We start from the raw sequence: 23433 nt of genomic DNA on the forward strand, positions 1-23433 counted from the left end.
AAGAAATGAAAAAAAAAGAAAAGAAAAGAAAACCTACTGAACAGTATTCCATTGTGTATATATATCATCTTCCTTCCTCCCTTCCCTCCCTTCTTCCCTTCCTTCCTTCCTTCCTTCCTTCCTTCTTTCCTTCCTTCCCTCCCTTCCTTCTTTCCTTCCTTCCCTCCCTCCCTACTTCCTTCCTTCCCTCCTCCCTCCTTTCCTCCCTCCTTCCTTCCTTCCTTCTTTCCTTCTTTTCAAACTGGGATTGAATTTGGGAAGGTGTTTACTACTTGAGACATGTCTCCAGCTACATTTTCCTAATCTAGTTATCTATTGATGGACAATTAACTTGATTCCATATATTCGTGTTGTAGGTGGTGTTTCAAGGAACAGGAGAGAGCAGACACATTTCAACACATATCTACCTTTGGCCATATGCCCAGAAGTGGGATTTACTGATGATACATTCTTAGTGTTAGCAACCACTGGCTCTGGCAATCTTGCCTCTCCCATCTCCAGTAAAGTCTTGGAGTCCCAAAGGGACTAGTAGGATGACTTTGGTCCTTTGCTTGTCCACAAGCCACACAATCATCCACACTTACAGAGAAGCCTGCCATGACTGGAGGAAGAGGGCAAACCAATCAGAATCCTAAGTGGCATGCATGCATATGGTATGCCAAGGGAGAGCTGCCTGGGAAGTGAGTACGAGAACCTCAATTTTTCTTAATTGAGAATAGTCAGCAGGAGTTTGGTTTCAAGACCCAGCAGGTGTGTGGGATTGGATTGTCAAGTTTCTCGGCCTTGAATTGTTTGCTCCATAAGGAAATTCAGATATAGGGTAGAGAATAAGGCAGAAGGAAAGCAGAACAGCAGTGAAAACAAGAGAACAATTTATTGAGTGGGTGCCAGTCAGTGTGGACACCTGTCTGGTTTTGTTTTGTAGTGAGTAGAATTCTCTTCCTGTTCTTGTGCCACCTAGAGCTTTGTGACTTGAACCCTTCTGAGCTCTAGAGCACTTCCTTTCGTAGGGAGAGGGCAATGTGCGGCCCCCTATGCCTGCCCACAGCAGCACCTCAGCAGGCAGTCCTCAGATCCTTCAAGGCCATGTGATTTTGCCTGCCTTCTGACTTCCTTCACAACTGCCTTGCTTTTCCTCTCTAGAGGCTCACAAAAACATTTGAAAATTCCTTGCATTGTCTGTGTATGTGTGTGGGGGGGGCCTTGAACTCAGGGTCTGGGTGCTGTCCCTGAGCTTTTTTATTCAAGGTTAACATTCTACCTCTTGAGCCACACCTCTATTTCTGCTTTATTACTATTATTATTATTATTATTATTGCTGGTTAATTGGCAATGAGAGTCTCATGGACTTTCTTGCTCTGGCTAGCTTTGAGCCACAATCCCCAGATTTCAGTCTCCTGACTAGCTAGGAGTGTAGCATGAGCCAACAGCACCTGAGTACATTGTAGGTTTTTTTTTAAGGGTTTTAAAAATAGTGGTTGTAAAGGTGATAAACAGAGGGGTTATAGTTACATAAGTCAGATAATGAATATATTTCTTTTTCTTTTTTTTTTTGTCGGTTGTGGGGCTTGAACTCTGGGCTTGGGCACTGTTGCTGTCTTCTTCAGCTCAAGGTGAATGCTCTACCACTTGAGCCACAGCGCCACTTCTGGTTTTCTAGTGGTTTATTGGAGATAAGAGTCTCACGGACTTTCCTGCCCGGGCTGGCTTTGAACCGCGATCCTCAGATCTCAGCCTCCTGAGTAGCTAGGATTACAGGCGTGAGCACCCAGCTTGAATATATTTCTTATTGGACAATGTCACCCCTTCCCTCACTCTCCTAGGTTTTCCCTCCCATTCCCACCCACAAGTTGTGTAGTTAATTTCCCACATGGTGTCTACTGAGTACTACTGCTCCATTTCTGTGCCTCTCCTCCCCCTCCCAAAGCCAGCTAAGCAAGAAAAAAAGAGAAGAAAACTAACAAGAAAAAACCCTCCTGTTTCCATTTCCTATAGTTCATTTCAATAAATATTATTCTATATACACATTGTCTTTCTTAATTGGTTGGGGACAGGGGCCTTTAAGACCACTCTGGCTTCCCAGACGACAGACTGGGGCCTCTGCCCTTTCTGCTAGCAAGGCAGCCATTAGTGTCATGGAAGCAGAGCTAGGAGGTTGGCCTTGCCGCGCCTACCCACCACTAGGACATTTACGACTCATTTTTCTGCTGCCAAGGATGCCTCATGCTGAACACAGGTGTCACCTCAGCTCTGACGTATCCATTCATTCACTGTGGCTGTAAGTGATAGGAGGTGATTTAGAAGAAATTTTGGTCAGAGATAGTGGGGACCGAACCCAGGGCCTCACATACATTAGGCAAGTGTTTGGCCTACTACTTAAGTTCTTCCCAAGCCTGGCTGCCTCCCTCCTCTTCCCTCTCTTCTCTCTCCCTCTCTTCCTCTTCCTCCTCCTCTTCCTACTCTTTACCTCTTTCTTTCCCCTTCCTTCCTTCCTTCCTCCCTCCCTCCCTCCCTCCCTCCCTCCCTCCCTCCTTCTCTCCTTCCTTCCCTCCCTCCCTTTCTCCCTTTCTTTCTTTCTTTCTTTCTTTCTTTCTTTCTTTCTTTCTTTCTTTCTTTCTTTCTTTCTTTCTTTCTTTCTTTCTTTCTCAAATAGAGTCTCACTCTGCCAGGGTTGGCTTTGATCTCTTTTTTTTCTTTCAGATAGAGTCTCACTCCCCCAGGACTGGCTTTGAACTTGTGATCTTCTTTCTTCTGCTTCCTCAATAGCTGGTATTACAGGCACACATCACCAAGCTCAGATCTAAGAAATCTGAAAAACTGTACCACAAAATTCAAAATTTTACCTTTTTCTTTTCAGTACTAGGGTTTGAACTCAGAGACTCGTGCATGCTAGACAGGCACTCTACTGCTTGGGCCACACTGCCATCCCTTTATGCATTGGTTATTTTCAAGATAGAGTTTTGCCTTGTGCTCAGGCTGGCCTAGACTGCAATCCTATTTGTGATTCCCCACATTGCCGGAATGACAGACATTCACCACCATGCCCTGCCACTGGTTGAGATGAAATCTTATAAACATTTTGTGCCTCACTAGCCTCAAATCATGATTCCCTCAATCTCCATTTTCTGCTTTTATAAATTAGCTGAGATTGCAGGCTTGGGCCACTGGACTTGTCTCAAAATTTATCTTTTTATCTTTTTGTTTCAGAGAGGGAGTGTTTTGAAAACAGGGTATCAGCTGAGATTGGACTTGAACACACTATGGATCCCAATACTGGCCTTGAACTTATAATACTCCTCTCTCAGCCTCCTGAGTACTGGGATTACAGACACGCATACCATACCCATCATTTATGATCATCCTCAAGTGTATGCCTTAGCAGCATTAGATACATTTACAATATTAATCTCCCCTTTACCACCATGTATTTCCAGAACTTACCATCTCAATCAGAAGCTCTGCTAGTAAGAATTTCGTTTCCCATTCCCTCCAGCTGCAACTATTCTCTATTCTACTTTTTGTCTCTGAATTTTTCAGTTCAAGTGCCTCATATGAGTGGAATACAATAAATGATCACATCTGTTTCACTATATGTATCCTTTGTGACTAGCTTATTTCAAGAACATAATATTTTTGAGGTTCATCCATGTCATAGTCTGTGTCAGAGTTCCATTTCTTTTCATGCATCTATAATATTCCTTTCTATATACATACCATACTGTTCATCCATTCATCTGCTGATGGCCACAAATGTTGTTTACACCTTTTGGCTTTTTTGCTTAATGCTGCTATGAACATTGGCATAACTTTTGTTAAAAAAAATGGGTCAATATATTTAATTCTTACAGCTCCAAGTAGTAACGCACATTTTTTTCTTCAATTTACAGAAGAAGAAAATAATGAAGCTGGTAGTAGGGAGGCCAATATTCCTACCTGGAGTTTCTAATTATACTGTACTCTGAATAAATACTGTGCTGTCCTTAATACAAATATTTGTTCTTTTTTTCCTTGAGATTATTATATCCTGGATACAACATATGCATTATTTCTAAGTCCTGAAGACAGCTTTATAAGAGAAAGGACTATTATCCTATATATAAAGCCATTAGTGCTTGGAGAGGTGAAATGGTATTTACAGAAATGTCCCCAAGTTGTACTTGTCTTTTTGAGTTCACAAAGTCATAATGCATCAGGAACCGGAGACAGCCCAGTTTCTTCTGGATTGACCATAGGATAGAAGCCATCCCTGAAGCAGAACTCAGCCCCACTGTTGGATGGGATGAGGGAGGACTGGGATTCCACAGCTATAGAGAAGTTCTAACTTGGGTTCCATATGAGACCAGGAATTTTTTTCTGTTAAAGAAAGAGAAAGCATATATATATATATATATATATATATATATATATATATATATATACATATATATATACATATATATATACATATATATACATATATATATACATATATATATATATATATATATATATATGACCAAAAATCTTTTGATCAATGACTTGTGCAACAGAGATAGAACAACATGGTCTATTCTTTTGTTTGCTAAATTTGGAAAATATGCCAAAAAGAAAGTATTCAAATTTTACACAAAGAAAACCAAGCATCCACATTTGCCTAATTGATGAAGACTGACTCTCACAACATCTGAATCTTGTAGGTATTTATATCACATTTTGCTTCTGTGGAGAAAGTGAATGTCCACAGAACTTTGGGCAAAGTTCTTTCTCCACTTTTGGGACTACTTGTGCCCGTTGGTGCTTTGAGACTCAAAACTTTTTCCTGTCTGGTTAATTTTGTCTCCACTTTTGTTTTTTATAGCTAGCACACAAAGATACTTCAGACTGCCATTTTACAAAAGATTGAAAATTACCAGTGTGTATAACCGTGGTGATTTTTCCTTCTTTGGTTTTGCAGCCTGGGAAAATGGAAGATAACATACCTAACCAAAGACAGCGGACCATGTCAACAACTGGAGAAGCTCTATATGAAATCCTTGGTCTGCAGAAGGGAGCAACAAATGAAGAAATTAAGAAAACCTACAGGTACAGAGGAAGTGCAGTGATGACATTTCCTGAGCTTCTGGTGATAGTTGTTTTGTGACTGGCAAGTGGCTCTGGTTAGACATAAGCTTCTTGTGGACACCAAGTAGTCTGAATTTTTGACACCAAATGTCCTTGTCTGCAACATAGACAATTAGGAATAAACAGACATAGCAATGATTTTATGAATCAATCAATTTGGTGATGGCAGCTAGGACTTAGGAAAGGATACCCTAGTGTTCTGGATCTGTAAGGTCAGAGCAGAAAGAGGAAGGAAGGGAGAGAGCAGAAGAGGGGAAAGGAGAGAACCAATTACAACCAATAGTTGTGATTTAATTTACACGATATAGCATCAGTGAATCTGGAGGAAGGATGTTTCAGTAAGAGTGGATTTGTTCCTATCCATCATCCACCAGGGTGGATTTAACACACTATTCAAGCCCTAACTTTGAAGTTTCATATCTATCTAGTCTAATTCTACATTAGCTACATTTGAGAAAAATAAAAATATCCATTTATCTAACACTTAGAAGAATAATATATATATTTCAGGCTGGGAATGTTTCTTAGTGGTAGAGTGCTTGCCCAGCATACCTGAAGCCCTGGGTTTGATTCCTCAATACCACATAAACAGAAAAGGCTGGAAGTGGTACTGTGGTTCAAGAGATAGAGTGTTAGCCTTAAACAAAAAGAAGCTTAGGGACAGTGCCTAGGCCCTGAGTTCAAGCCCTGGGATTGGCAAAAAAAATAATATGTTGAAATATATATAATAATATCTTGAAAAATATATTAATGCAAAATTATTTATTATAGAAAAAAATTAAATTAAGGTTATAAAAGTTTAAGGTGTTTGAGTAGGCAAATTTTTAGCTATTTTCTTTATGAATTAAAAAAATTTAAATGGTATGGTTTAAAGCCTCTTTTAATAACACTGTTACAAAAAAATGAGCTCTTACCTTATTACATTTATGATTCTGCTTTTACATGACATATCTGATCTATATAGATTTTATTTTGGTGTAAACAAAACTTTTAATAAACCATAAATAAAGGAATAAGATAGGATTCTGGGTTTACTTTTTTCTGAATCACTAGCCCCCCCAGTATTTATTGAATTATCCATTTTTATCTACTAATGGCACATCCATTGGCCTTTAATTGAATTTCACCAAGTGATAAAACTATAGAGCATGAAATGCCTTCAAGAAACTTGTACTGAAGAGTAAATGACAGAGGTACAGCTGCCTTTCTGTGAAAACAATGGGATCTGGCTAAAATCAATATCAGCCTTGCAGCTTATGTTTCCCTCAAGTGCTAGACAGAGAAAAGTGCCTGCTTTTCATTTTTCCCTATTGGGAGGTAGGGTGGCCCCGCCCTCTGCAAACGGAAGGTCCTTGCTGAAATCTAGATAAGAATCAAAGCAATTGTGTCCGAATCGACAAAAAATGCTCCAAAGAGAAAAGTATGCTAGACTACCTTGTCATTCTTTGTGTGTTGTGTGTTGTGTGTGTGTGGGGGAGGGGCTTTGTATGGGGTGGGAGCATCTAATCTGGGGTTTGAACTCAGACCCTGTGAGCTGTCCCTGAACTTTTTACTCAAGGCTAGCACTCTTCCACTTGAGCAACAGCTCTACTTCTGGGTTTTTGGTGGTTCATTGGAGATAAGAGTTTCATGGACTTTCCTGTCTGGGCTGGCTTTGAACTACAATCCTCAAATCCCCACCTCCTGATTAGCTAGGATTGCAGACAGGAGCCATGGGTGCATGGCCCTTACAATTCTTAAAACTCACTTTACGAATTTGACTTTTAACTGTCTTTATTAATTTTCAAAGTTAAAATTTCAGGTCATATCCTAATTGGGGCATTAATTATGCTGGGCTGTTTGCAAGTTTAATAATTACAACATAAATCTTTCCATGTAATCAGTGTCTTGCTATTAATTTTGTTTTAATGTCATACAAATATTATTTTTTCAGCTGATGAGGGTACTAGTATGCTGCCAAAAGCATCTATTTCTATCTAAATTACACATTTGTATTCTGCAAGTTATTCAAAATGTATGAGCAAGCTGCAAATCCACTGAGAATATTCTTCTTATATTCTGAAATCTGGATCAAAGCAGAGACAACATGGTGGAATTAAAATTCAGTGAAATTTAATAAAATTACCAACTCTTGAATCCATTCACAGTTTGACCTCTCATAGAATTTTTGGTTGTTCTGTTGGAAATAAGATTAAGTTAAAAGCTTCTTTTTCTTCTTCTTCTGAAAATCTCCTTTATTGTATTTTTACTTATGTGTTTATTGTGCCAGTACTGGGGCTTGAACTCAGGGCCTCACATTCTTACTTAGCTTTTTTTGCTCAAGGCTGGCACTCTACCACTTGAACCACAGCTCCATCTCTGGCTTTGCTGGTTAATTGGAAATTAGAATCTCAAGGATTTTTCTGCCTGGGCTAGCTTTGAACCATGGTCCTCAATCCCAGCCTCCCAAGTATCTAAGATTTCAGGCATGCACCACCAGAGCCCAACTTTGGCATCTTCTTTAGATGATATTTTAATTTTGTGGAGATATTATAATCATTTGATTAAAATAAAAATATACAACTAGTTATGAAAGAAAGTCTCCCTCTTACTTCTTATTCCCCAGGTCACCTCCTCAGGGGAAACAATATTATCAATTCTTTGCATATCCTTCCAAAAACATCTTATGCTTACCTGAGCATATATAGAGACCTTTCTAGTCTGAGAAAGACTGAGTAGACTTATTTCTCCTAGATAATCATAACTCTAATCCTTAGAAAAACAATAGAAAAGACAACCAAAAGAGAGCTCTGACAGGTAAAGGATAGTAAACTGGCTATGGACATCGCATTAAAGGAACAACACAGAGACGGGACATCTTATGACCCCTCTCCCTTCACCCATCTGGGCCTGTCCTTTCCTATCATCCAATTTAGAAATCCTCCAAGGAGCCTTGTGCTCTTCCAAATAGATCAAAAGTCCCCCAACAACATTAGATAAGCCATGCAGAATACCAAGAAGGGTAATGCTTTCTTTTTTCACCAGGCTGATACATCCCTCTCCTATCCACAGACCCCATCTGACAAAGGGCATTAATAAAGGGGATTCCATTACAACAGGCACCAGCCAGTATTTGCAGTAAAGGCACCCAGCTTAGTGAAGTTCCTTTCAGCTCCTCATATACTATCACCAGGTACCTGGAGGCTCAGAGGCAAAAGGCAAACCTTACAGATCAAAATGTCACTAAGGGGTCTGAAAATTATACTACCAGTGAAATTACCCAAGAAAATAAGATGAAACCTACAAGGTTCTATAGAAAACAGCATTTCCTAGCACAGGAATAGAGCCAGAGTTCCTTAGAATAATAGCAAAATGACACCATGTAATTAAAATCACCCATCAAGAGAACCAAGAAAATCACAACTTAAATGAGAAAACCATCATCTGACTTCTACAATGACATGAGACAGATTCTAGAATTCTCTGACAAGTGTTCAAAGTAAGCATCATAAAAAAGATTTAGTCAGCAGTTACAAATTATTTTGAAGCAGGGGCTGGGAAGGTGGCTCAGTGGTAGAGCGCTTGCCTTGCATGCCTGAGACCCTGGGTTCGATTCCTCAGTACTACATAAGCGAAATGAAAAAAGCCGGAAGTGGCGCTGTAGCTCCAGTGGTAGAGCGCTAGCCTTGAGCTGAAGAGCTGAGGGACAGTGCTCAGGCCCAGAGTTCAGGCCCCACGACTGGACCCAAAAAAAAAAATAATAAAAATAAATAAAAATAAAAAAAAACAAATTATTTTGAAGCAAAGAAAAATGCAGAAAATCTAGTAAATAAGTAAAAGTTATATACAGAAAAAAGAAAGTCAAATGTATTCGTAAAAGTGAGAAATAACACTAACTTGATAGTAGAACAGAGCTGATGCAAGACAAGATCAGTGAGATTGAAGATAGAGCAATAGAATTTGCCCAATCTGAACAACAGAGAGCAAGTCAGTCTAAGCAAACTTTGGGACATTCACAAAAAGATTCAGGATTATGTCATGAGAGTATTGGATGAAGAGGGAGAGAAAGAACAGAACTGTAAGAGTACTTGAAGAATGAATAGCTAAAAACTTCCCACATTTGACAAAAAGTATAAACTTACAGATTCAAAAAGCAGACATTTAAACTGTAGGAACTTTTCACTTATCTCCTGTTAGCTGTACCAGTCAGTGATAAAGTAGAATTACAAGTTGTATAGGCTTTATTGTTTATTTCTGGTTTATGACCTTAATAAAATGTAATTATGAATAACCAGCAGGGTGTTTTTAACTGTGATGATTGCATTAAAAAAATCTCAATATCCAGAAGCACATGAAGTTTTCAACTTGCCACCCTGCCCATTTTTGTAAAACTACAGCCATCTTGGGACCTTTTAACACACACACACACACACACACACACACACACACACACACACACACACACACACACACACACACACACACACACACACACACACACACACACACACACACACACACACACATTTAAACTAAACCAAGCTGTAATAAGTGTAATGGTAACTGTTTATACTGTGGTATGTTTTTGATTATGCAAGACAATAAATGCTTTCTTTTCCAGTTGTCTTTGAGAATAAAGGAGAAAGAAAATCTTCAGATGCAATGATTTTGTGTAGCATCTTGTTTATCATGTTTTGTAAATAATGAAGTAACTTCGACCAATTCGATTTAGAGATGGATTGTAACTTTGCTTACAAAAATTGCTATTAAACTCCTGTTTAAGGTGTTCTAATTTTTTGTGAGCACACTAAAAGTAAAAAAATAATGTGAATGCAATGTAACAAAACAAAACAAAACAACAACAACAAAAACCAACAGCAGAAATACTGAGAAGATGAACCCAAAGAAATCTATGTCAAACACAACAGAAACTCGTGAAAATTAAAAGCAAGGGAAAAATCCTGAATGCAGGTAGGCCAGGGAGGAAGGATGCCTTACCTATAGGGAACATTAATTTGAATGACAATATATTCCTCGTCTTAAGTAACAAAGGCCTGAATGAAGTGGGGAAAACATTTTTCAAGTGCTGAAAAGCAAAGAATGGTCAACTACAAATGTAGTAACTGGTGAACTAAAGCTCAGGAATTAAGGGAAAATTTAAAATTCTCAGATAAAGGAAATCTGAGAGAACTTGTCACTAGCACATCTAATTTTATGAATGATTTAATGAAGTTCTTGAAAAGAAAAAGAAATGATAAATAATCTTGACTATGAGGAAGGGAAAAAACAATGAAGGAGTTATAAATTTGGGTAAATAAAAAACTATCCTCATGAGCTTATAAAATATATATGATGGGGACTGGGAAGGTGGCTCAGTGGTAGAGCGCTTGCCTTGCATGCCTGAGGCCCTGGGTTTTATTCCTCAGCACCACATAGCAAAAAGAAAAAAGCCGGAAGTGGCGCTGTGGCTCAAGTGGTAGAGCGCTAGCCTTGAGCTGAACAGCTGAGGGACAGTGCCCAGGCCCAGAGTTCAGGCCCCATGACCAGACCCCCCCAAAATATATATATATATATATGATGAATACAAAAATTATGCCATCATTTCCCTTCCTTCCCTCTTCCTTTCTCCCTCCTCTCTCTCTCTCTCTCTCTCTCTCTCTCTCACACACACACACACACACACACACACACACACATACTATTCAACCATTAAGAAAACCATACAATATAACATTACAGATAAGATTGGGATTCAACCAATAAGAAAGCTATACAAATTAACACTACAAATAAGATTTACTTTAGAAAAGTTCAACTAATTCACAGATGGAGAAAAAAATGAAGATCAGAAAACAAAATTAAAAAATGATAGGCCTAAGCCCTATATTTCTACTTTTATACAAATAGTGATGTATTATATTTCCTACTCTATACATTTTAGCACTGTCCTTAGTAACAGTTTATAGTCAGTTTCCTCATTCTTTGCATACTGCCAATGAACACCATGACACAGATATCCAAGAATTTAATCAATTTCTATTGGTAGATGTTTAGGCTGTTTCCCTTCAAGGTTGCAATATGTGTGTGGGGGGGGGGAGGGAGGGGAGAGTGGGGCTGGGGAGCTTGAGCTCAAAGGCTTGGGCACTGTCCTTTAGCTGCTTTACCCCTTGAGCCACAGCTCTACTTTTGGTTTTTTAGTGGTTAATTGAATTTAATGATCCCTTGGATTTTCCTTCCTGGGCTGGTTTTGAACCATGGTCCACAGATCTCAGCCTTCTGTGTAGCTAGGATTACAGATGTGAGCCAACAGCCCTTGACAAGGGATGTCTTTTTCAACCAACTTTGAGCAAAGAAGCTCTCTGAGAAGAGAGCTCCAGAAAAATAGATGGAGGTGAGGAGAGGAAGCAATCTTGGCTCTTATTAACTTCCCATTTTTGCACCTGCTGATCTCAGATTCCTGGAGCAAGGATTCAAAGGACTCAGCTAGTGCTGAGTCACATGTTTATTCAAGTCAACTATCTCTGAGATTTGAAATCACCCCTCCCACTACCACTGACAAAGGATATAGGATGCAACTCTTCCAACAGGAAATGAGGAAGTGTTCTCCAAGATGGGAGTACACAGTTGGTAAGGAAATTCTTGACACCTCTAGTCTTTTATTCTTTAAGAGAATCACCATTAATAACAGATTCAAAGACCTGCCTTAGTCTCTTCTGTACCTAATGATAAAGCTAAGGTAGGATTTGCAAAGGAACTTTTTTCTACATTTTTCTGAGACTCAACTCTACTTTGTTGAGTAGTTAATAGATATTTGGAGTTCCCTGTGGCCTCAAAGGCAGCAGGGGAAGATGATAAGACGAAGGCTTTTATTGTGTCAGCCTTTCAGGTACTAAAGCTCTTGCCTCATTGAGATTTTTGTAAAAAAGAAATGAGATCAGTGTTTTTTCACGGTATGTGAAGCCTTTTATAGAAAAGCATGGTGAAAATAACCAGGTACTATTGTGATTGAAAAAATATCCCATCATCCTTACGCCTCTAAAATCACCTTGCCATTTGATGTTGCTGTTCAAAATCCATTTATCTCTTGTGTAAGGTTGAATTTGAGGTCTGTATTAAAAGTGACACGTCTCAGACTGAGAGACTGACCCGTCATAGTGAGTCCCATCCGGGACCCTCACTAGGTGAACAAGCCTACCTAGCATCACAGAACACCATCAGTCCATTAGGTGTAAAGTTTAAGGCTCACTTAATCAAATGTTCTTGTTTCTGGGCTAAGTCTCTTAATCCCTACCAGAGCTTCCATGAAATGGACAACTACTTTTTTAAATTTTATATTGCCTGTGCATCTTTACCACGCTGTCTGAAGGAAACTCAGTTACGTTACGCTTTTAAGGTTCGGTTATATGTTGAATGGCTATGAATTTATCTTTCACTTATTTGCATTAACTTGACGTTGGCATGTTTTGCCTTCTCATCTAATTCTAATCATCTAATCATAGTGCCTTCTCATCTAATTCTAATCATCTCAGCTAATCTCTGCTTGCACAAAATATTGGAGTTAGAAAGCTAATTAAGGAAGCTGGTGAAGGAGATAGACACTAATGAATGGTAGAACAATGGGCTCATTGAGAAGATGGTGGCTGTGTTGAGTTTCCATCCCCTATTTCCTTCTCGGGATCTCCTGGAGTTGAAGAAGCAGTTCATCCGTAGGATTGTCTGGCTCCCAGCCATGCTTCTACTCTGCCCTTGACGATGCTTTGCCATTTTCTTAGTGGGAAAGGCCATCATCACTGCCACATCCAGTCCTGTTGCAGCTCCATTACTGCTCACCAGGGCATAGCTGGGTGGTGGGCACAGCCGAGACTCACTCCTCACCACTGTCTCTGAGTCCTCTGACCACTCTTTAGGCTCAGAGGTACCATCTTCTATTTATCTTGAGACTTGAAAGCCACCATGGCCTGCTGGTAGTGCCAGTGGGAGGTGCCAGCTCCCTCCTCCTCACCATACCCTATGTGTAGAGTCTTCTGTGAGAGACAAAGACTGGCAGAAAAGTTCCTTCCTATGCTCCCCTCTCCCCACCTCCCAGCGAATCACAAAATTGGAAGAGACTAGTGTTGTATATCAGCAGTCATATCTGTGCCTCATGGATAAGCTTCATCTTTCCCTATTGAAAACTCCACATACTTTGGTTCACAGGGTATCAGGGGACTCATTGGTTGATTCTTCCATTTCATTCAATGTCACTTTCTGGAACTTTCTGGAAATTTTCTTCCAAATTTAAAGAGGTGAGTTGCCTCAGAGTAGACCCAAGTGAGGCAAATTCTATTTCCACAAGGAGCAGGAAAGAGTCTCATTTCTGTGACAACCCCAATCTGTGGTGTTTTCACCCATCTTTATTAGCAATTATAGGTAAAAACAGAGGCTGCTTATGAATAAAGTGTAAATGTCAGGGGAATGCACGGTTAATAGAAGTGTTGTAAATATTTACAAGGCAGAGTGGTGATTCAACCTCACAAGATTAATTGAAATTAATCTCTATCAGGCACTAATTTGCTTCCTGAGTTCTAAAACCTTCCACTGAAAAGAAGAGTATATGAGGCCGTGTTGGAGTCATCTTTCAGGTGGTCCGTGTAGCCTTCCTCTTGCTTTATCAAATTTTCCACCTGTTTCTCTTAATTCTTCATGTAGCAACAATCTGTCATTCCTAGGATCATTAGGATCAGTAACTTTTCCTCAGGTCCATACTTCCCATTTCTAGCTTCCATGCCAAGACACGGGAAAAATGGAGAAATGTCCAAGAAGCCCAGAGAAGAGCAGGTGTTCAACAAAGCTTGAAGAAAGGTCAGCTATCAGAGGTCTAAAAATTGGACCGCTGGATTTTTCAACCAGGATGTCATGGAAAGGTTACAATGAGTTGAAAATGAATGGACCTTGAAAATGAAGAGAAAAATTCATAGACCATTAGTTTAAAGGAGAGGTAAGGCAAAATGTTTTCCCTTTTTTGGCTAGCTTTGGGCCTTGAACCCTGGGCCTCACTGCTGCTCAAGGCTAGCTAGCACTCTACCACTTGAGCCACAGCTCCACTTCCAGCTTTTTCTGTGATTAATAGGAGATAGGAATTTCATGGACTTTCCTGCTTGGACTGGCTTTGAACTGTAATCCTCAGATCACAGCCTCCCTAGTAGCCAGGATTACAGGCATGAGCACTGGCCCCAGCAAAATGTTTTCCTTTTTATTTTATTTTTATTTTTATTTTTGGTTGTGAGGCCTGAACTCTGGGCCTAGGCTCTGTCCCTCAGCTCTTCAGCTCAAGGCTAGCACTCTACCACTTGAGCCACAGTGCCACTTCTGGCTTTTTCTGCTTATGTGGTGCTGAGGAATCAGACCCAGGGCCCCATGCATACAAAGCAAGCACTCTACCACTGAGCCACCTTCCCAGCCCCTTGTATTCCTTTTTTAAATATGACATGAGTGTGTCTACTTACTGATGAGAAGGAGCTAGATGGAGACATTACTGAAGACAGTGGTGTTGGGTCAATGATTGATCATGATTGAGGAAAGTGAGCAGAGAGATGGACACGCTGGCATGATCAGTCTTATAGAGGGAGAATTTTTCTTGTTTCCAAATAGGGGAAAGGAAGGGTTAGTATAGTTACATAAAAATAGTAGAGGAGATACGAGAACATGAAGAATGTGCCTCCTTCTAACAAAATTTTTATCCTTTCTAAGTAAGAAGTGAAGTTGTCTGTTAAGAGAGGGCAAGGGAATAAGGACCAGGAATCAAGGGGTGATGTAGGGTTGAACACTTGTCCTAGGAAACACAAGAGGAAATTCACTGGTGTTGAGCAAAAAAGATTGGCAAGTAATGTGAAGGCAGCAAAGGAGAGAAATAGTGTGTCTTTAGTATTCCCATTTTGCACAATTGCTCAGCAATATTGGTCACCCCAGAGATGAGAGTATAATTAGTGAGTAGCCAGCATTGTCTTCTTGAGGGTGTCAGAAAATCAGAATGTCTAAGGAATTGAATCCGATTTATTTGAGTTGCATTCAAATGCTTGACAATGAGGGTCAGGCTGTAAAGGTAAGGAAATTAAGCCAATGAGACTCCAGTCTAGAAGAATAGGTCAGGCAGGGTTTAAACCGTGGGTTTAAGGGGCTGGGAAGGTGGCTCAGTGGTAGAGCGCTTGCCTTGCATGCATGAGGCCCTGGGTTCAATTCCTCAGCACCACATAAGCAAAAAGAAAAAAGCCAGAAGTGGCACTGTGGCCCAAGTGGTAGAGTGCTAGCCTTGAGCTGAAGAGCTGAGGGACCACGTCCAGTGGTAGAGTGCTAGCCTTGAGCTGAAGAGCTGAGGGACAGCGTCCAGGCCCAGAGTTCAGGCCCCATGACCGGACCCCCCCCCAAAAAAATACCAAAAAAACATGGGTTTAAGAGAGGAAACACATTTAACTGAGAGCTTGACCTAAAGTTATATCTGAAGATAATGCAGATTTTGCTCTGAAAAGCATTGAAGACCAGAGACACTGAGAGCCCTGTGAGCCTGCTGAGGCTTTGTCACGCTATGGAGCTTGAATTAGCACCAGCAGGAGACAGAGACCTAATGCCTGCTGTGAGCTTTTACTAGAACCAGGGATGAAAGCTATGGTTGAAGTAGAGAGATGAGATAGCAAGCCAAGGAGTGTCTAGTAGTGTCTCCTACAGCCCAGACTTAGTCTCTTGACATTCAGAGTTCAGTAGAGAGTGCACTGGCCTAACAAAATAAGAGTGACAGCTTCATCCCCAGGAAACATATCAATGCTAGAGGCCCTCAAACTTGTGTTGGGAGCTTGAGCCAGGTACAGATAGATCTGTTGATACTAAGATACAAAGGGTTACAACATGACACAAAGAGATCTTAGTGGCTCTCTAAATTCATCAGTGACTATTGCTGCCGGAACTTTGGGTCCTCTTTCCCTAAACAGTACTTCTATAACTGGCATAGAAAATACTGCAATATTGGACACATACTTTATTGTGTTTGTGCAAATGGCCTCCTTATTAAGGATAAATACCTGGTTCTTAAATCAACCACACACAAAACAGAATCATAGTGACTAGAAAATTAAACTAAGGTTATACCAATTGGCATCTAAGTTTTTAAAAAGACTAGATATCATTGAATGTGTAGCTTTTTGTTTTACTTTTGAGACAGGATCTTCCCACATAGCCCAGGCTGGTCTTGCAATCCTCCTATTGCGGCCTTCTCAGTGTTGGGATTATAGGTGTGGTCCATTGCATCTAGCTACATTTTTAATTCTTATACTTAAAAATATAATACCTCCTGAAGATTGTCTATGCAAACGCTCAAGAAAATTGAGGATGGTATTTGTCAGGGAACTATCCATCAGGTCCAGTAACATCACCATCTCACCCACCACTAGAGGTCAGCACTTAACTCTTGAAGCTGTTTGGTAGGAGAGAAAACACCCCTAGATTTTAAAGGGATCATGGTTGATAGTTCCGGTAGTTATCTCATGCCATCTGGCTTGAATCACAAATGTGACACTGGATCCCAGAAAAGTAGGAGCACTCTAATAATAGGGGGGTGAGTGGCTCAGATAGTCCATCTGCAAATGTGAGGAAATCACAGGACTGTGTAATGTGGCCTTCAATACGCCCTCATAGGGTCTTGGCAGTCTAAGCACTTGAATCAGACATTATGGTAGCAGGTGTTTCAGGAAGAATCATCATAGAGCAGGGGTAGCTTTGACATCATGATTTGCAATTTGAAGCCAATTGACGCCATGGCCTTTCTGTTCTGTCCCTGTGAGGGATGGATGGTGCTCTAATCTAGCCTAGTGCATACTGCTTCCCTGAGCGTGTTGATACCCTGTTCCAGCTTTCTGTCAGCACCACCCTGTACTGAAGCTTCCTATGGTGAGGGAAACTGGATACAAATGTATGAGATGGCTGAAGGAAGCTGGAAGGATTTGAAAACTGATCGAGTGAAAAGTCTGACCTTGAGAGGCAGTGATAGACAATGGACGTCACTGTGTGGAGTTAGGTCTTAAAACTATGAATGAAGGAGGAAATGGGGAGAATACAGTCAAAAATTCATTGTGTATGCCACAGAATTGAGAAAAATAAGGGAAAGGTGGGTTGAAGGGGGGGTGAAGAGGTTGAAGTGATGACACCGATCAAGGTGCATTGTACACATAAACTGCTTTGTTATGTGGCAGAAAAGTCAATACATAAACTAAAATTAAGTAAGGGACGTGGTGGGTTGGGAAGAGTGGGTAGGAATGTTGAAAGAGGCAACATCATATTCATAAACTGCTTTGGTGAAGGGCAACTCCTTTATACAACTACTTTGAGATAATAAAAAATATTAAAAAAAAAACAAAATTAAAAGTCTTTCTCTTATCAATGGCCAATAAATGTGGCATGAGATGTCACCAAGTATAGAAGCAAACAGGAAGCCTCAAAGTGGCTTAAAAATCTGTTTGGGCTATTTTTAAAATAATTGGGTATGTAAAAGTTTGACTTTGGTTTTGGCCAGCTTTGGAGCTAATGGGTCTCAGCTGCAGTGAAGAAATAACCTGAGGCCAATCCACACAGGCCATCTTTGGCTCATTTATAGAATGGAGGTAGAAGGCCGTTGAGGGAGTAGAAGTGGTAGACAGGAGAGAAAATAAGCATAAATAATAAGAGTTTCTGAATCAGAAGTTTCTCATCCATCACTGATTAGGCAACTTTCAACAGTTTGCTCTCCTGCTGAGAACAACTAGAAAAACTGGAAGAAAATTTTTGTCTGAAAAGCATGGGAATAAAGAATTATTGATGACCGCCCATGATTTGAGAGAAGATAAGCTTGAAAGGCTAGTAAGGCTTGAAGTAGTTCTACAGGAAAAGGAGAAAAAGCTTGAACAGTGACCCAATAAAGATTGTGTCTTTGACATTTGGGAAGAAGCAAGGGCAAACTGGAAATAAGACATCCACAATTACACTTATAGTCCTCAACCTGGCATTCATGTCCTTGGTAATACTTTTGAATTGGGGTTGGCTCTCAGACCTGCGTTAGCCCATGTGTCAGAAGTTCACAAGTGATACTGTATCAGTATCTTTAAAAAGGCATTGCAGGGGCTGGGAAGGTGGCTCCGTGGTAGAGTGCTTGCTTTGCATGCATGAAGACCTGGGTTCGATTCCTCAGCATCACATAAGCAGAAAAAACTGGAAGTGGTGCTGTGACTCAAGTGGTAGAGCACTAGCCTTGAGCTGAAGAACTGAGGGACAACACGCAGGCCCAGAGTTCAGGCCCCATGACCAACCAAAAAAAAAAAAAAAGGCACTGCATCTTCTGCTTTTGCAATCTGCTTTAAGTCGGCCACCATTTAAGAAGCCTTACTACCCTGCAACTGTCCTGTTTTAAGAACACTTATTAACGATGTGAAGAAGTTACATAGAGGGGAACAGAGTCCTCCAGCCAACAATCAATTACAGCCAGGGCCAACTGGCTGGCATGTAAGTGAAGCTATCTTAGAAGCTTGTTCAGCTCCAAATAAACTCCTCAGGCCAATGCCAAGTGAAACTGGGAAATATTTTCTAATGCTAATTTTCAGTAACTAAATCTTAAAGTCTACTGTGACTTGTCACATAGAAATAGATAACAAAATAGAAGCCACATAGAAACAAGTGAACTTTAAATCATATGGGTAGCAAGAAAATCTGAATCTTTATCTTGGGTTAAGATGATCCCAGTTTTGAAAAGGTTCCTTTGACATGTAGAAGTAGGAAATAGAAATACTCTCTAGTGTGAGATTAAATCTTAGGCCTCAAATTGTTTCTTTAAAAATTTTTAAAAATACAATAACATTCAGAGACAATTATGCATATGAGTCAAGACAAAAACAAAACTCAGGAGAAACGATCTGTTAGACCCATGGGAACTTCAAATACAGATTTTAAAATAGGCTCTAATCAAGATGACAAAATCCAAAATTGAAAACTTTCAGAGAACTCTAAAATTTTCAAACTTGAAAAAAAAATTCTAAACTAAAAAAAATAAATACAGCAACCAAATTCAACTTGGATTTAGTAGATTAGAAAGGTGACTAGAAGATAGGTCAGAAGAAAATTACCAAAATCAATTCCAAAACAAAACAAACACAAAACAGTATGAAAAGAAAAAGTCATGAAGATAACATTAGGAATGTTTTTTAAAAGGACAGTAGAGAGTGGAAATAAGAAAGCCATTTTGAGTTTTCCAGGTCCATGAAAGATGAATTCACATATGCCCAATAAAAGCCAAACAAAATAGATAAAAATAACTGTATTCAGGTATATTATTCAGGTAAAGTTCTTATGACAACCAGGAAAAAAATTGTACAAACTATCTTCAAAGATGAACAATTAGACTTACAGTTGATCTTCCAACAGAAATCATGGACACCAGTGGATAAGTGAATTGAAATCCTTAATAACAAAAATAATTATCTAGGGGAAATACCTTCCTAAATTAAAATTTAAATAATGTAATTTTAACCTACATGTTTGTGAGAATTAATTATTATCAAAGGAGATGTTGATAGGCAGAAGGAAAATTATATCAGGTAGATGGTCAGAGATGCAGAAAAGAACTAGTCATAAGAAAATATACATATATGTGAGTAAATTTACACAAATATTATTTGAACAAAATATTAAATGCTGGTTGCACAAAATAATTCCTTGATTTGAAAGTTGTAGAGAATTCAGAGTATATGTTTCAAATCAAAACAACACTGAGATTCCATCTTATCCAAGTCAAAGAAACAAAAAATAATAAATGCTGGCTATGTTCAATGAAAGAGGTAAAGGAATCCTTTTGATAGAAATGTAAATTAGTCTTGCTACTATAGAAATCAGTATAGAATTGCTTTAAAAAGTGAAAAATAAGAGTATGTGTGATTCCGCTATACCATTACTAATTATATACCAAAAAATGTATGTCAATGTATAATAGAGATACTTGCACATTGAGGACATCATTCAGGTAACTCTCCTATGTGCCTACAACAGATGAGTACATAAAGAAAATGTAATATGCATATTACATCTATAAAGAATAAAATTATGTCATTTGCTCAATCACCATGGTAAGCAAAATAAACCAGACTCAGAAGACAAATGTCATTATGTTTTCTCACATATATGGAAGTTAAAAGAAAAAAAAACATGAAAAGTAGAAGGGTACTACTTGAGAATAGGAAGGGGATCAGGGTGTAGTAAGAGAAGAACAACAGAGAGCAATGGAAAAATAAATATAACCAAGTGAATATAACATTATATACCTGTATGGAATGTCATAAAGAAGTGTATTACTTTGAACAAATAATGCTAATAAAAATGCTATTATTTTAATAATATTTATATTTATATAATTAATCGCAAATTTATATAATTATTTATAATTATTGCAATAAGCAATAAAGAATTTAAAAAAGTATATGGCTGGTGGCTCCCACTTGTAATCCTAGCTACTCAGGAGGCTGAGATCTAAGGATCACGATTCAAAGCCAGCCCAGGCATAAAAGTCAGTGAGATTCTTATCTCTAATAGACTCAGAAAAAGCTGAAAGTGGTGCTATGGCTCAAGTGGTAGAGCACTAGCCTTGAGTACCAAAGTTCAGGGACAGCACTCAGGTCCTGAGTTCAAGCCCCAAGACTGGCAAAAAAAAAACACACCAAAAAACAAAAACTGTATGTTATATGGAAGTAACAGTGTTATTTACATTATTGTGGGTGAAAAAAAGTACATTGACATTAGGCTGGGGCAGGGGGAGAGGGGCAGAATGCAGTTAGGAATTCATTGTATATATCACAAAATTAAGAAAAGGTAAGGGATGGCTCCAAAGGGGGTGAGAATGTTGAAGTGGGCGACACTGGTCAAGATGCATTGTGTTCACAAACTGCTTTGTTAAATGGAATATCCTTTATACAACTACTTAGAGATAATAAAACATAAAAATAAGTCAAACACTTTGTAATCTCTAAAAGGACCCTGTTATGCTTTGACTATGAAATGTGCCCTGTGGACTTAGGTACTGGGGACTTAGTTGCCAGCTGGTGGGAAGGGGATGGATTGGCTTTGTGAAAGTGATTGGACCTGAAGGCTCTGACTTGAACAATGAATTAACTCTTTGATGAATGAATTCATGGTATGATAGCACTGTTGGGAGTTGGCAAAACATAGGAAGTGGAGCCTACGTGGAGGAAGTTGGCCACTTGGATGTGCTCCTGGGGGTTATGTCTCACCTGGGCCTCTTCCTGTGTTTCCTTCCCTGTGTTTACTTCCTGGCTGCCATGACATGAACATCTCTGCTCCCCAAGACCCTCAAGTCTAGGAAGCATTGACACTTCTGAAGACACAGGCTAAAATAAATCCCCCACCTTCAATTCATTTACATTAGGTATTTTGGCACAATGATGCAGTACTGTTATAGACCCCAATAAATAATAATAATAATAATAATAATGATAGTAATAAACATGATTCCCAAGCAGATGGAGAAAAAAATAGAAAAGAATCAACCCAAATATAGCAAGAAAGGAGAGGGAAAATGTATTTTAGGTGGACAAATAGAGCATAATGAAGTAGCAGATTCATCTTGAAAAATACTAGAAATTATATTAAAATACACAGTGGCTAAATTATTTGAAAGATATAGTAACATTGTTCTATTTAAAACTTATTTTGGTAGGTTACCTATGTAGCTCAGTGGTTGAATGCTTGCCTATAAACACCAGGCCCTGAGTTCAATCTCCAGCACCACACACACAAAAATAAATCAATATGGTTTGTATGTAGATGAACTAATATACAGACAAACTAATATAATTTGCAGATACAGAAGAAAATATGAAGAGAAGCAATTACATACTACACAACTGTTTACCAAAAGACAGCTTGTATAGCTTTATTAAAATCAAAGGAAAAGATGGCTATGGTGGCTCACATCTGTAGTTACAAGACTCCAGAGGCTGAGGCAGGAAAGTTGAGCATTTGAGGCCAGCATGGGTTACACAGTAAGTGTAAGGATAACCTGGATGCTGGAGTAAGACCCGATCTCAAAAATCAAAAACAAGAAGCAATGAAGGCAGAAACAAAAAAACACTGCTACAATTAAAGATGAATTACTCTATAATGTTACATTTATAAAAATAATGGGCAGTAAGGCAAGTTTCAATTTTTAAAGAACTTCACAGGCATACAAAGTATGTTCTCTAAAGGCAATGCAATTAAGCTAGAGAACAAAAATTTAAAAATAACTAGAAAATTCCTCTGCATGTGACAATTAGAAGATAGAATTTAGAACTACTCATGTAGTGCACATCTACAATCATGGCACTGAGGAGGCTTAGACAGGTGGACAGAGAATTTGGAATTAGCCTAGGCAGGTTAGTAAGACCCTGTCTCAAAAATAAATAAAATAATAATCATTGGAGAAATAATAAAGTATATGAAAAATTAGAAAAGAACTAGGAAAAAATGCTGTATGTTAAGACATGAGTGAAGTTAAGCTAAATGCAACAAAATAGAGACTAAATGCATTAATTGTATTAAAGGGAAATCACAGTATTTAAATGGAGTCATACAGAGTTAAAAGCAAAATTAAAAACTGAATCCAGCAATAACTTTAAAATATATATGTGGGGCTGGGAAGGTGGCTCAGTGGTAGAGCGCTTGAAGCATGCATGAAGCCCTGGGTTCAATTCCTCAGCACACATAAGCAGAAAAAAAAAGCCAGAAGTGGCGCTGTGGCTCCAGTGGTAGAGTGCTAGCCTTGAGCTGAAGAGCTGAGGGACAGCTCCCAGGCCCAGAGTTCAGGCCCCACGACCGGACCACTCCCCCCACCCAAAAAAAATATATATATATGCCAAAGGAAGGGGTGACATTGTCCAAAAAGAAATGTATTCATTACCTGACTTATGAAACTAACCCCTTTCGACATCACCTTTATAATAACAATAAACATTTAAATATAGTATATATTATATAATACATATATGCTGTTATAAGATTATATATTATATATGGTATATATTATATGTGTTTATATGTTCTATATAATATATAAGTTTTTATACATTATATATATTTAAGTTGAACTTATCTCAGAAACACAACATAAAAAATTCAACATTCAGGCCAGGTGCCAGTGGCTCACACCTGTATTCCTAGCTACTCAGGAGGCTGAGATCTGAGAATCACAGTTCAAAGCCAGCCTGGGCAGGAAAGTCCTTGAGGTTCTTACCACCAATTAACCACCAGAAAACAGGAAGTGGTGGTGTAGCTCAAAGTGGTAGAGCACTAGCCTTGAGCTAAATTGCTCAGAGA

The 23433-nt window shown here is 39.0% G+C and overlaps 1 protein-coding gene across 2 annotated transcripts in view; it reads left to right on the forward strand.

Moving 5' to 3' along the window:
* The window catches only part of Dnajc5b (DnaJ heat shock protein family (Hsp40) member C5 beta), a 94266-nt gene that overhangs the window by 44389 nt on the left and 26444 nt on the right, over nucleotides 1-23433 (forward strand). For both annotated transcript variants that reach the window (XM_069991783.1, XM_069991784.1), the window contains one exon: nucleotides 4934-5061. In XM_069991783.1, coding sequence (XP_069847884.1) covers nucleotides 4943-5061 — 119 coding nt within the window. In that variant the 5' untranslated portion in view covers nucleotides 4934-4942. The remainder of the gene's footprint in view (nucleotides 1-4933; nucleotides 5062-23433) is intronic.

This window comes from Dipodomys merriami, unplaced genomic scaffold, assembly GCF_024711535.1.
Source record: "Dipodomys merriami isolate MVZ:Mamm:240054 unplaced genomic scaffold, mDipMer1.0.p SCAF_4, whole genome shotgun sequence".
Taxonomy (NCBI): Eukaryota; Metazoa; Chordata; class Mammalia; order Rodentia; family Heteromyidae; genus Dipodomys; species Dipodomys merriami.